The sequence below is a fragment of the Indicator indicator genome, chromosome 39 (genome assembly GCF_027791375.1).
Source record: "Indicator indicator isolate 239-I01 chromosome 39, UM_Iind_1.1, whole genome shotgun sequence".
NCBI classification, from domain to species: Eukaryota; Metazoa; Chordata; class Aves; order Piciformes; family Indicatoridae; genus Indicator; species Indicator indicator.
This window is the reverse complement of record NC_072048.1, coordinates 453,061-467,306: the sequence shown is the minus strand read 5'-3', so window position 1 is coordinate 467,306 and position 14,246 is coordinate 453,061. Positions and strand designations below refer to the sequence as shown.

The window sequence follows — 14,246 nt, the reverse complement described above, 5'->3', positions numbered from 1 at the left end:
CCTGATCCCCACCAGGCACCCCCTCCCTGCTCCCGCTGCCCCACCCCACTTAGTAAAAGCTCTTGGCATCTCCCTGGGCTGGGCTCTTGGGCAGGTCCTTTCCCGAGTGTCCCTGGCACTCCCTGGGGCTGGCAGGGCTGGCATCAGCTGCTCGGAGTGCTGGCGTTGGCTGGGCATCCGTGCCCATGGGGCAGCCTGATGCATCGTGACAGGCAGTGCCAGAGTGCTTCCCACGCTTGCCCATGGTGAGGATGCCTGCAGCATGGTTGCCAGAGCCGTGCAGCAGGCGGTAGAGGCGGCTCTGGAAGGCTGGAGGGACACTCTTCCTCTTGCCCAGTGTGAGGATACCAGCTGCATGGTTGCCCATGCCATGCAGGAGGTCATAGATGCGGCAGGAGCAGGTCTTCTGCCGGCAGCACTCAGGCAGATTCTGTCGGGCAGCGGCCAGGGAGCAGAGCAGGAGCAGGAGCAGGAGGCAGGCAGCTCGCTGGAGCTGCCAGAGCAATGGGCAACATTAGTGCCAGGCAGCTGGCAGTGCCAGGGAGGAGTTGGGTGCTGCACAGCCCCAGGGCTGCTCCCCATTCCTGCCATGCCTGCCAGTGTCTCAGCTCCTGTCTGCCCTGGCCACTGCCACTCTGCCCAGCCCCACACCCAGTATGCACCTGGAACATCACTGTTGGCACAGCTGGCACCACATTGCAAGGGGGCTGGGAATGCTGCTCCTCACAACCCCCCAGGTCCAGCCACCACCCATGTTCTGCCCAGCAGCCAGGTGTGGCTGCCCTCACCAGCCTGCCCCGCTGTGACACAGGGCAGCTGTGGAAAACACCCTCCCATTGCCACCTTGTGCCAGGGGAGGAGCAGCAAGAGCACCCATGGGCAGCACCATGGGCACCACATGCCAGGTCCCTCCCGAGGAGTCCACACAGACCTCCCTGATTGTCACACTGGGGACCCTGGGGAGGAGATGCATACTGAGGGCTTCCCGAGTGCAAGAAACCTTGGGAAGGACCAAGGAGACCTCCCCAGACCCCTGGTCCCACATGCCAAACTCCTTCCCATTGCTGCCCTCCTGGCCCCACCTTGATGCTGGGCACCTCCATCTTTCCTGGGGTCTTCAGGTGGTCGAGTGGCACTGGGGCATATCCTGCCTGGCAGCCAAGAGCACAGCGCCCTGTGCCATCCACCGCAGCCACTGCTTTATAGGGCCTGGCACAATGGCGCTGCCAAAAATACCTCGGGGGCAGGCAGCAGCAGACGGTGCCTGGGTGACGCGGGCACACCGCGGCCGTAGCTCGGAGACCAGCCCAGGCCTTTCCCCTCATTTGCGGCTCCTCATTGTGTGGCTGCTCGACGCCGGGCACGGTGGCCCAGCCGTGTGGCACTAATGAGGCTGTAATTGCCCACGGGCCCCGCGTCTGGGCTGGCACAAAGGGGCTGAAGGTCAGTGCTGGGCAGCCTGCTCAGGACAGCGCTGGGTCTGCTCTGCATGGTCACATTAGGCTAATTACACCAATTATCTCCCGACAGAGGGGTGTCCACAGCCGCATAGCTCCCTGCTGTGGAGAGAGCTGTCACCCTGTGCTCAGCTGGTGCCAGGAAGGGATGATGCCACCCATCCCCAGTGCTGCTCCCCATCCCTTTTGGTGACCCCGTCCTGCCCTGGGCCCACACCAGGAGGAAGCAGCAGGGCACCAGGGTGGGTCTCACACTCTTTATGATGTGCCACAGCCCAGGTCTGACCCCAGACCAAACCTTGCCCATTGCTTGCACTGGTACCCCTCACCCTGGAGGACAGAGCCCTCGTCCTTGGGAATGAGCTTCAACATTTCTCTGATACCAGAAGCCACATCTGCTGCCCAGGCAGTGCCCTCCTCCCCTCCTTCCCCCCCCCCCCCCCCCCCCTCCACCCGCCTCCCCCCCCACCTCCCCGTTCAGCTCACTGCAACCCACAGCCTCCCAGGCTCTTGGCACCCAGGGACCAGCCAGGACCCTTCCTGCCAGGCAGAATTTTCTCTGGGGCTAGTAAAGGCAAAACCCACAGCCCTGAATGGGGGCAGGAGCCCAGCCCTGGACTGGTTTTACAGGAGGAGCCTGGCACAGCAGGCACATGCACACAGGCACCAGGTGCCAGCATCTCTGCCAGCCCCACAGCAGGGTGCTTGCTCCAGAAGCAGATGGCAGGGGACGGATGAGGACCCAAGAGCTCGAGGTGGGGCCGGCAGGAGCGGAGACCTCCCTCCCACCCTCCCTGCTGCTGCCCCTTGTCAGAGCACAGGAGCCCAGCCCTGCGTGTCCCTGCATGCACACGGAGCCTGCGGGCAGCCGGGTGCCCGTCTGTGGGCAGGATGGGGCTCCTGCAGCCAAGGTGTGCTCAGCCCAGGTCCCCAAGTCCCCGGCCGGGGTCAGCAGGATGCGGTGTCACCACCTCCATCCGTCTCAGGGATGGGCTCCAGCGCTGCGCGCAACCGAGAGGACTCCGGCGAGGCCGAACCGTTCCTGCCGATGCCGCAGGACTGCCCTGCGTTGTGGATCTGCCAGAGGTTGTCCAGCGCCTCGGCCTTGGCATGCTTGAGGAGGTCAGCCTGGCCCTGCACGGGGACGGACATCAGTCCCGGGCTGCCCCGACCCCCGTGCTGGGCACCAGATGCCCCACAGCCACCACGCGCTGGCGCTGGCGCTGGCACTGCCTGGACCCCCCGAATGAGCTTGTGCCACCCCCAGCACCCCACAGCATCCCCGTGGGGGCAGGGCAGGGAAGGGCAGGGCTGGCAGCCATCGCCCCTCACCTTCAGGACTGTGATGTTCCAGGCGAAGCTCTCCAGCGCCTTCTGCAGCTTGCGACCCCGCAGCCCCTCCTTGGCCTCGATGCGGTGCAGCTCCTTGTGGAAGTCCATGCCTGCGGGCGGCAGCGGCGCTCAGCACTGGCACCGAACCGGATGGACGCCCTTTGCCCAGCACGGGGGTGCAGGCTAGGTGGGATCACCACTGCCTCAGCAGCTCCGAGCTCCCTCTATGCCAGGGACAACGTGCCAACGGAGCCCCACTGGCACCATGCTCGGCCCCAGCCCTTGGCAATTTGGGGCACCAGACGCTGTGAGGTTCAAAGGGCAGAGGAGTGACTCTTGCACACCACAGCCCACCCGGGGTTCTCCGAGCAGGGCTGCTGAGCCCCCTGGCAGGGCAGCCCCCACAGCGTGCAGCGCGTGATGTGTCCATGAGCCACTGCTATATTTACTCCTGACGCAGCACTGGCTCCGGGCCCACGCAAGGGCTCCCACGCGAGCCTGCTCGCCCACGTGCTGTCAGTCAGCACACCCCCAGCCCCTGCCCACCTGCCATGCTGGCACCGCAGGGGCTCGTCTGCAGGGCAACCAGGGTCAAAGCAGGGCCAGACAGCACCCTGGGCAGGGAGGTCACAGCCCCCAAATCTTGAGTGGCTGGGCAGAGGCAGCAGTGGTAGCCACATGCCCTAGAGCCCCTCCAGACCCCTCCAGCACAGCAGTGGAGCTCCAGCATCCAGAGTGGCACAGGAGGCTGCAGAGCCCTCCCATGTCTGCACCCCAGCCCCACAGGCTTTGGTCCCCCCACTGTCACTACCCCAATGCTGGCAGCAATGGCAGAGCGCAAAGCCAGGAGCTCAGAGAGATTTCCGGGCTGTGGGGAACAAACAGGGCTACTGGCAGCGAGGCTGGTACCAGCTGGGGGGGCAGAGCAGGGCCCCTCCTTCCTCCTGGCCCCTCCAGCTCCTGGCTGCTCTCCCAGCCCCACAGGGAGCCGGGGGGTGGCAGTGCACCAGGTAACCCACAGGATCCAGCCTGCAGAGGGGCTCGACCATGCCTGGAGCAGGATGAGCATCTTGGGCAGCCACCAGGGTTAGGGTAGGACTGTGGACCAGGGCAGGGAGCTGGCACCTGCCTGTGTGGGTTCAGCCACGAGTCTTGGAAGTCATAACATTCAGTTGCCACTTCTACCGTCAGCCCCAGCCTGTTATTTCTGGCATTAATTATATTCTGGTGTTCAGCAGCTAATGACTCTTCCCTGCTTCCTCATCAGCCTCCCCCACTCCTCTGCCTCCTGCACAGTCCCTGGAGCCCACCCACCCTGCACCCTGCCCTGGCACAGGCAGCCCCTTGGCCCAGTGACACCTGGGCCTCGTGGCCCACGTCGGGCTGATCCCAGCTGTTCTGCTGCTGAACTCTGGCCCCAGCACACAGGTGCCCCTTGCCCTCCTCCATACAAGTGCCTGGCCAAAAAAGTCAACATATTTGGCCATGCCTGTGCCTGGCTCTGGAGCCTGATGCAAGATCCCTGAACTGAGCCCTGCATGCCCCCAGCCCAGGCACAGCATCTCCATGCCCAGCTTCCCAGGTATGTGCCCCCCAGGTCTTCGGGCTGGGTTTGCCCCACCAGGACCCACCTGCCTGCTGTGCCTGCATGAGTTTGCTGTACACGGCGTCAGCTGACTCGATCAGCGTCCGGCTGGTCTGGATCATCTGGGGAGAGGGGCAGTGTGAGCCTGGCTGCCCCTGCCCCCACACATCCCCCAGCAGAGCAGATTGAAGTGCACTGGGCAGCAGCACAGGCAAGGGGACAGGGGCCATGGGGTGCCCTGTCCTGGGCAGAGCAGTGTTCCCAGTGCCACGAACCCCACGAGGAGCCAAGCCCCACTTACAGTCTCATAGGCAGTGAGGACCTTGCGTAGCAGGTCAGGGATGGGACCCTGGGCCTCCATCGGGGGGTACTGCTCTGCCAGGTTGAGAGTGACACTGGGGGTGCTGTCACTGTGCAGCAGCCATGTGGCCACGGTCAGGATGCACTGCTTCATGTTGGCAGCTGGCGTCAGCCCACACAGCTCCTTGAAGGACACCAGAGCGTTCTGCGGGCAGAGACCGGTATCAGACTCAGCCCTGGAGGACCCCCAAGAGACCCCTCCCCACCAGGAGCATCCCAGTTTTCTCAGCTCTCTCCTGCACATCCCCCAGGAAGAGGGAGCCCACCTGAGCTGCTGTCTGCTCACACTCCAGCCCTGGTCTCCCATTCACAAGCCAGCTCCCCCTGTGTCCCAGCGAGCTCCGTACCTGCACGTTCTCCCGCAGGTCAGTGGCCTCCCGCAGTGGCTGGGTGGCCGTCCGGAAGACCTCATCAATGGCCTTGATGCCAGTGGCCTTGGTGGAGGTGTACTCCCGCACCCGTCGGCCACGGCGCCCCGCCAGCCCCCGGCGGTGCCCCTTGCCCCCCCCACGGCGGTCAGTAATGGCCACATGCACGAAGAGGGTGGCATGGGGCAGGGGCTCCCCAGCCAGGGACTGGAGGGGGACGTGGCGATAGCCGGGCTGCAGGCACTCGAAAGGGATGGTGTACTGGGCAATGAACTCATCCCCGATGTAGTCATCATCAAGCACGACAAAGCGCAGCACGGCCAGCTCGGGCAGGTTGATCTGGAACTCCAGGCTCTCATCGAAGATGGGGTTGTCCCCACTCTGCAGTGCCGTCTTGGTGCGGTGCTCGGCGCAGTCGGCTGGGATGCCGTGGATCTCGGCACAGACGTAGGGCTCCACAACCTCCCCTTTGGCCCCTGAGCCCTTGGGCTTGGGCAGGTTTTGCCCACTGATCACTTTGAGGTGAAGGAGCTGGGCGGGCACCCCAGGCAAGGAGTCCTTGGCATTGGCACTGAAGTAGGAGACCTCCTCCCGCATGATGGCAGGGCGGAGCACGTAGCCACAGGCTCCATTCTGCCGGAACCAGCCTGCGTTCAGGTCCATCATGAGCCCTGGTGTTTGGTAATTCATGGCCACCATCTGGCAGCCGCACTTCCAGAAGTCCTGGGGGTTCATGTTGCTGGAGTCAATGCGCATGGGGCTGGGGTAGACACGGGAGAGGAACCGCTTGTTGTAGCTGACCAGCTCGGCCGGGCACTCGTTGGCGAAGCGCCCTGCCTCCACCTCGCTGAAGGAGCACATCTCCCAGTAGCGCTGTCCACGCCGCGAGCTCTCGAAGTCCTGGAAGGGGACAGCCTGGCAGAGGCTCACCAGCTCCGAGAACTCCCGGCTGAGGCGCACCCGCCGCGGGCCACCCCCCTCTGGAGCCTCCCTGTCCTCCTGGCCCAGCCGCCGCGCCAGCTCCCAGCCTTCCTCCTCATCAGACACCTCCCCCTCGCTGTCCTCGCAGCCAGCAGGCAGCTTCTTACCCTTAATGAGGATGCGGCCCTTGAGCTGCTCTGGGGAGGGCAGGTAGGATGCGGCGGGGTTGGGGGGCTCCAGGTACAGTTTCTCCCCCAGTGTCTTGCGCAGGCACTGGGCAGCGAGGCGCTGCTGGGCGGCTGAGCACCGCACCACCAGACAGAGGATGAGGGGGTAGACAGAGGCAGCGAAGGCCTGCTGGTCGATCAGCCCCACCACAGTGCGGAAGGGCACACAGGAGGCAGCCGAGGGGCTGGTGTAGACCACAGGCTCCCCCTCGGGGCCATCCCACAGCACCAGCTCGATGCTGCGGCAGCCCAGGCCCAGGGCGCTGACGTAGTCACTGATGTCTGAATGGCCCCAGAAGTTGTCCTCCAGCAAGCAGGCGCTGTGGGCAGAGCTGATGTAGTAGTGGGAGAGTGGCTGTGCCATGTCCTGGCAGACCTTGCGGTGCTGCGGGTCGAAGATGGAGCAGTCAGCGGACAACAGGTACCGCGTGAAGCCGTCGATGGCCAGGTAGCCTTTCTCCCGGCCCTCCTTGGAGGGCTCGTACTTGCCCACGATCTCCAAGCACTTCTCCTCCGTCACCCCCTCCATGCCCTGCTCCACCTCCAAGAACATCAGCAGGTCCTTCAGGCCCAGGTACTCCTTGTTGCTGGAGAATTGCACCAGCAGGAAGAAGATCTCAGGGCGGGTGCAGAGCTCGCAGTAGGCCTCCACAAAGAGGTCGCAGGCCACCTCTGCACCGGGACACTCATTTGCCTTCTGCAGCTCCTTGAACTTCAGCTCAATGGTGGAAGCCTTCATGCCTGGGTTGAGTGCTTTGATCAGCTGCACAGCTCGGGGCACCGGCATGCGGCCAGACTTCTCCAGGTCAGCGAGGTCGAAGACAGAGGAGATCCAGGAGGTCCGGAGGCTGGGGTGGGCGGTCCCGGGTGCCTCGGGGGTGTGCTTGCCATAGGATACCAGGTACCGCAGCCCCATCACCCAGGCACTCACCACCTCGGCCGAGCTGGCCACCAGGTCCAGGGACTCGTAGTTGTCTCCATAGATGATGGAGAAGGCACACTCGTCTGGGAACTGGTCGGAGAGGCCATTGCTGCGCAGCACAGGGGTCTTCTTGCCCACACGCACCTCTTTCACTGACTTGATCTCGATCTTGGCCTTCTCTGAGTCCTTCTTGGAGGGCTCCCAGCGCAGGGAGCGCAGGTCGGCGTCCAGCACAAAGAAGCGGCTGTACATGCGCAAGTTGGAGCGAACCTTCTTCAGCTCGCAGCCCTCCAGCATGAAGGAGATGCAGGCGCCGGTGCTGTTGATCTTGCGGTCGTTGGGCATGGTGCTGAAGGACACTGTCTTCTTCTTCTGTGGTGCCCGCTGCCGGGAGCCATCCTGCCAGGGTGGGAGAAGGCAGGGTTGGGTTAACAGCAGGGCCTGGAGACCTTAAAGGCCTCTGAAAGGTCTCTTCCAACCAAGATGGTTCTAAGGGGGCAGAGGGCAGACAGCTCCTGCCTCCTTTCTGCTCTCTCCACCCCAGCCCTGATGCACAGCATGGTGCCCCAAGCTGCACCAGCACCACACAAATCCGAGTTTGCCCCAGTCCAATCCTCTCCCTGGAAGCTGGGGAGCAGCCCCAGCCCTGGCCTCCCCCACACTGACTGCCTGGTTTATTTTAACTCTGCTTTCCTTCCTTCCTTCCTGCTCCTGGCCCTGCACCGGATCCTTCCCCACTGCTCACCCACCCTGGAGCAACACATAGCCAGCCCAGCATGGTCCCCGGCCTGGAGACACTGGAGAAAAGCAGGCACCCAGCAGGACCAGCTTGTGCCCACAGCAGCCCCACCTCTGTGGAGAAGCACAGGCCATGCCCCTGGGCACCATGGTTGGGGCATTCCAAGGTGATGCTCCTGGGGAGCCCCAGACAGAGCTCCCCAACTGCCACACACTGCTTATGCTGCCCGTGCAGGGTCACAGGAGGTCCAGGTTGCCTGCTGCCTGCACCCTGTGCCCACATTTTACCCATGCCCCGGTGCCAGCCCTGCCCCTTTTCGGGGAAAGGAGATCCTGCAGCCACAGCCTGGAGGGGGCAGGGGATGAGAGGGAACAGCAGGGCTGGGAATATATTATGGGATGGATTTCATTAAGCAGTGCAGCAGGAGGGATTTAATCCACTTCTTCAAGATTATGGTGAGTCACCTCTAATCTCTGGTGCCTCCAGCAGGGGCAGGTCCTGCCCAGCTGCCCAGGCAAGGGGGTGACCACTTCAGCACCCCCAGAGCTTCCACACCTCCCATGCTTGACCCTGAAAGGTCTGGATCTGCCCATGTGGAGCCAGGCAGCCCTGGCCAAGGGCCATGGGAACAGGTGACGTGGGCTCAGTGTGAGTCACACCAGCAGAGAAGGACTCAGCACCAGCAGAGCCACCAGAAGCTTCCTGTGGCCAGCAATCTGAGCACCCCACTGATGGGAGCCCCACTCCTCACCTCCCCAGGGGCTAATGATTAGACCCACAGCAGCCTCCCCTCACCCTGGGCAGGAGCCCCGCACCTCTGCAGACCTGCTCCCTGCCCCGACACACCCCAGCCCCGGGCGGCTCCGCACCGGGCCCCGAGGCGAAAACAGGAAATCCATCCGGAAAGGAAACACGGGCGGGGGGGCACCCAGCACCCGGGGACCTGCCTCCAGCTGCGCCTGCCGCAGCCAGCCCAGCCCACCCCTGTGGCACGGCCTCGCCCCAGATCAGGGCAAAACCCCCAACACTCTCCTCTCAGACTCCCGCATCCCCAGGATGGAAAAGAGCAGGGGAGTGCCTGCTGCAGTGCTCTGGAGTGCAGATGTGCAGCACGGACCCGTGGCACACAGGCTCTGCTCTCTGGGCACAGGCAAACCTGTGGAGCCTCCTGCATGCAGATGTCTTCTGCTTAATGCAACCCAGACTGGGCACCAGCTCGCTGGCACAGGCACTTCCCAGGGGAACTCTGAGCCTGGAACATGCCACGAGGTGCAGGCAGGAGTGGTGCAGGCAGCAGTGGTGCAGGCAGAAGCAGCACGAGCAGCCACCCCACAAAGCTCCACAAGCAGGCCAGCAGCAGATGCAGGACATGGCACCCATGGTCACAGCAGCATGGAGCATCCCTGGTCCCAGGGCAGGGCTCTGGCAGCAGCAGGGCATCAGACTGGCACACACAGCTGGCGCAAGCAGGCAGGGCTCTTCCCAGTGCTTCCACACACTTCACATCCACAGATGCCAGCTCCACGGAGGGAAGACGTAATGTCGATGCCAACCACAATGCCAATGGCAAGTGCAGGGATCTGGCTGGGCATGAAGGGCACGTCTAAGCGCAGCTGCCCAGATCTAGAGCATGTGCTAAGTACCTCTTCAGCCAATTATGGCTGTGATTAGTGCCCTGGCGCGCGCGGCCACGCTAATCTCCGCTGCCACCTGACCGCCATCACTCCCAGCCAAGCAACCGGGGATGGGCAAGGGCCCATTGGCCTCCTCGCCCTTCCCATTACCCCCCAAGGCCCGACCGGGGGTTCCCCGCAGTGCAGCAGCTCGTGATGGCAGCAGACAGAGGAACTGAAAGCCTCTGGGGCTGAGGCGGCTCGGTCTGTCCACAGCTCTGCTGTCCAGCCACTGTCCTGGCAATGCCACCCTGCTCCTGGAGTCTCACCCAAGGCTGCTTGCCAGCCTCACCATGACATGCCATGATTTGCCCAGGTCCTGGATCTCCCCCCTGCCCCATCCCCAGCTGGGCAGCAGAAGCAGGGGTGCCAGCAGGCAGCAGCAGCTGGCGGCACTGGAGCGGAGGTAGTGGGAGGCCAGGCTCAGCCAGGGCTCTTCTGCCGTCGCCTGTTCCCTGCCAAGAAGACAGCAGTGACACATCCACTCCCCGCAGCACCAGCTGCCACTACCCAGCGAGCGGCCGTGGAGCCAGAGCTCAGCACAGAGGCACCACAGAGCTCCTGGGGCCGGCGCAGCATGAGGAGGGGGCACAGGGGACAGGACAGAGAGGTCACCTCCTGCAGAGGGAAGGAATAGCTCCAGTGTTCCCACGGTCCCATGCCAGCCTCCTCCCAGCTCACCGGACCTCCAGCCACCTCCACTTCCAGCCTGGGAAGCGAGCAGGGCACAGGTGCCACTGGCAGGGCACGGGGCCAGCCCTGGGCTGCCCCTGCCCAGCAGAGCAGTGATTCACTTTCAGATTCACTCCTGCAGCCTCGTCTGGAAAATCCCAAAAAATAACAGCGCCAGCAGCTCTTCCCACATGTGCCCCTGCTCCACCAGCAGCCAGCCCCTGCCCAGCCCTTGCCTGCTGCCCCTGGCTCCTCTGTGCCCTCACTCCAAGCTGTAGCCAGGCTCATGGTGCCAAGTTCCTTCCCTGCCCCATAGCCACCACACCAGCAGTGTGGGCATCAGCCCCCAACTCTCACCCACACCAAGCTGAGGGCAGCGAAGCAGCCACAGATCTCACAGCACAGGAACGATCTCAGCATCCCCTAGGGATTAGGGCTTGGGCAGCTTCTCCCCAGGTCCTGCTGGGGATTGTTGGGGCCCAGACCTTTTGGGGGTCACCATGGATCCCTTCCCCAACTGCTGTGCAGAGTTGGTACAAGCTACCCTCCTCCTGCCAGGGAGAGCCCAGGCACAAAGGGGTCTCAGCCAGTGGTGGTGGAGGGGGTGGCACAGGACACACTGTCCCCTGTACCCACTCAGAAACTGGAGAGCTGTGCTGAAAAGGCAGCAGGACAGCAGGCAGCAAGGGTACGAGGAGCATGGCATGGGAGGTCAATGCCTGCACAGTGCCATGGGCAGCAGGTCAGTTCCCTGTTTCTTAATTGCCAGCCCCAGCCCATGGAGGTGCTCAGCACCATCAGACTGGCTCAGCTGGGGAACCAATTTGGGACCTGCAACCTTCCAGCACCAGGGTAAGATCAAGCACTTGACGAACATGGAAATGCAGGATAGACCAGCATGGGCTGGGAACATTGTCCGAGTCTGACCTCCTCCATCACCCTCCCCACTGGCACTGGCCCTGGGCCACCCAACCCTCACGTGAAGCCAAATCCTACGGTGACGCACGGCAGTGCCAGGGATGTGCCCAGCCCGGGGTCACAAGAGGGGTTCACCTCCTGCCTGCAGTTCCCCTGGGCAGAGATGAGTGGTGAGCTGTGTGGTCTGGACCTGGGAGGACCAGGAGACCTCGGCAAGGTCCCCAGGGGAAGCAGGCACAGATGGTGCCCTGGCACTGGCCTTTGCTGCAAGGGAGTACCAGGAGGTCTCCTGCTGTCACCGGTCACTCCTCAACAGTTTGCAGTGGGAGCCCAGGAAGAGGCACAAGATTCCCTGTGCCACCCTGAGGTGGGGCCAACGCCTCTGCCCAAGGAACCAGGTCCCGGGAGCAGAAGATTGTGGCTGGGTCGGCACCATGGGAACAGTCCCCACTCCGGGGAACAGCCCCCACGTCGGGAACCGGCTGCGGGAGCGGGGGGGCGGGCCCCAGGCGGACACGACCATTGTGTCAGCGAGCACCGAGCAGCGCAATTAGCGGCGCTCATTTAGGAGAGCACACATGTGACCCACTGCCCATCCCCCTGGGAGACCCCCAGAGACCCTCCCTGGCTCACAGCTCCACTGGTGGCCCCCAGCTAACCCCAGGGGGCTGTGGGGAGCAGATCGGGAGCAGATCAGGGGCAGACCGGGCTGGGCCCAAGGCTCAGAGCCTTGGCAGGGAGCTCGGGCAAACGAGAGGTGCCCGGGAGCCAGGAGCAGGCATCTCCTTACTGGAAGCCATGCGTGCCTTGAGCAGGTCAAGGCGATGCTGCAGGGTGACTCCCACGGCCACAGAGCGGACCCGTGGGGACAGTGACGGCTGGATGGGGCCATCAACGGCCATGCAACGAGGACAGGCCTGGCCCAGCCGAGCACGAAGCCCGCGCCAGGCTTTGCCCTTGGGGACCAACGGTGCCGAGCAGGGCGCGGGGACGTGGTGCCCGCCTCGGGGCAAGAGCAGCCCCGGCAAGTGCAGGGCAAACTCCGCGCCTGGCCTGGCAAGCGACTCCCGAGCACCCACTCGGGGCTGCAGCGGCCCATGGGCACGGAGCGAGCCAGAGGGACAGCGGGCGCAGTGGGCACGGCGGGGCTGGCAGGGCCGGTAGCCGCTGATTCCGGGGCCGGGGGACACTCAGCTCCCGGGGAGGGGCACGGCTCGGGGGTCCCTGGGGTCCGGGAGGGGCCGGGGCCGGTGCGGAGCTCTCACCTTCATGATGCTGGCCCGGGGCGCGGCGGGCGCGGGGCTCCGCTCCACCGAGTCCTCGTGGCTGCTGCTGCCCGAGCCCGACCCGGGGCTGCCGCCGCCGCCGCCGCCACCGCGGGGCCCGTTGGGCAGCGGCGTGGCGGGGCGGGGCGAGCCCGGTGGCGGGGCGCCCCGGGACCCCTCCGCCATCCCCCGCGGCCTCAGGGCAGCGGCCGCCGCGGGGCCCCGGGCGCCCCCGGAGCCTGCGCCCGCCGCCGCCGCCGCTGCGGGCTCAGTGGCGGAGCGGGCGGGAGGCGGTGCGGCCGGGAGGAGGGGACGGGCCGGGCCGGGGGCGGGGACGCGGGTGGGGACGGCCACGGCCCCCCCGCCCCGGGCTGCAGCGGCGGGGAGGGGGACGGATACCGGGAATCGAGCACCGGCAGCTCCCACCGCTCGGGGTCCCCCGGCCTCGGCCCAGCGCCGCAGATGCCATCCTGGTGGGATATAATGGCCAAGCCAGCACCCCACAGTCTGGCACCCAGACCCAGCCCACGCCCTGCAGCCTTGGCACCTGCAGCCTGGAACCCGAAACGAGTCTGTGCCTTGCACCCAAACCAAGCCTGCACCCTGGCCCTGCCCAGCGGGGTACCTCCCACCCACCTCCCACCCAGCAGGTCGGTGCCCAGGCAGGGGCAGGGCCGCTTGTGAAGCCCCAGGGCCAACCCAGCTCTCCTGGGTACGGGGCTTGGGGCTTTCCCCGGTGTGCAGGTGCCCGTGGGAGTGCCTGGCACAGGCATGGGGCCCAGCAGCTCCACTGGCATTCCCCCCACCAGCTGCAAGACCCCTACCCGCAGCCCACCACTACTTCTCCAGCAGGGGTGGGAGAAGGAGCCTTAGCCTGGTTTCCATCCTTGGCAGGGTTTGGGGGCGGGGGGGGGATGCTTTGTGTGGGCCTTGTTCAAGTATTGTCCCCTGCCAGGAGCCCTGCCCACCCCCCACTCAGAGCAGCTGCCCTCTCAGCAGGCTGCCCCCACACCCCCCTCACTGCCCCTCGAATAAACGAGCAGAGGCACCAAGGCTGGTCCCTGTGCCCAGGTCCTGGTGCCTCAGTGCCTGGTGCACCAACATCCAGACACTCTCAGAGCCCCATCCTGCCCGGACTTATTAAATATTCATAGCTGCCCCTTCCCCAGGACCCCCGAGCAGAGAACAGCAGCTTCCCAACCCTCAGAGCAGAGTCAGGGCTGCCATCAAGAAATGGCTTTAATGAGGATTAAAAAGAATGATATTAAAAAATCCCCACCCCCTCCAGCTCCTGCCCTTGGTTCAGGAGAGAATCCTTTTTTAGCTGGATTCTGGGAGTTTAAACATCCAAAGCAGCCCTTGCTGGAGCCTGGCAGAAGGGCTGCTTCATGGCAGCCAGCACCAGCCACCACCCTGCCTGTGACATCCCTGCCAGGGGACAAAATGCCATAGGGCCCCAGAGCGCAGTGTGGGGCTGAGCCGAGCTCCTGTGTGTGCTCCACGCTCCACTGCTCTTGTTCCAGGGAGGTCTCTGCTGTCCCCTCCACACCAGCCGTGGACTGTGGTGGCCAAGGTGTCCCTTGGGACAGGCAGTTGCTATGCTGTGGCTGCCTGCAGGTGTTGTTAAGGCACGGGGCAAGGTGGGGTGAGCGACAGCCACTGGTGACAGGACCCAGCTGCCCCAGGATGCTCAGTGGTGTCTGTGGCCCCACTCCATGCCCCAAGAGCCTGGTGAAGGGCCAGGGCTACTGGTGAGTGCCCAGGGCCAGGCTCAAGGCTGAAGCTGTGCTTCAAGTTCTGCCCAATT

The 14,246-nt window shown here is 64.5% G+C and overlaps 2 protein-coding genes across 2 annotated transcripts; both read right to left on the bottom strand.

Moving 5' to 3' along the window:
• Positions 1 to 49: 49 nt before the first annotated feature.
• On the bottom strand, positions 50 to 1,103 carry HCRT (hypocretin neuropeptide precursor). The gene is made up of 2 exons (XM_054396787.1): positions 1,083 to 1,103; positions 50 to 493 (listed from the first exon to the last, which is right to left on the bottom strand). Exons 1-2 carry the CDS (start codon positions 1,101 to 1,103, stop codon positions 50 to 52), a joined length of 465 nt encoding a protein of 154 aa, XP_054252762.1.
• A 1,302-nt stretch (positions 1,104 to 2,405) lies between these two features.
• Positions 2,406 to 12,625, bottom strand: LOC128978792 (inactive phospholipase C-like protein 2). Its single transcript, XM_054396805.1, has 6 exons — positions 12,440 to 12,625; positions 5,082 to 7,571; positions 4,676 to 4,879; positions 4,421 to 4,496; positions 2,790 to 2,899; positions 2,406 to 2,591 (listed from the first exon to the last, which is right to left on the bottom strand). The coding sequence occupies exons 1-6, from the start codon at positions 12,623 to 12,625 to the stop codon at positions 2,406 to 2,408; spliced, it is 3,252 nt and encodes a 1,083-aa protein (XP_054252780.1).
• Between the last annotated feature and the right edge of the window lie 1,621 nt (positions 12,626 to 14,246).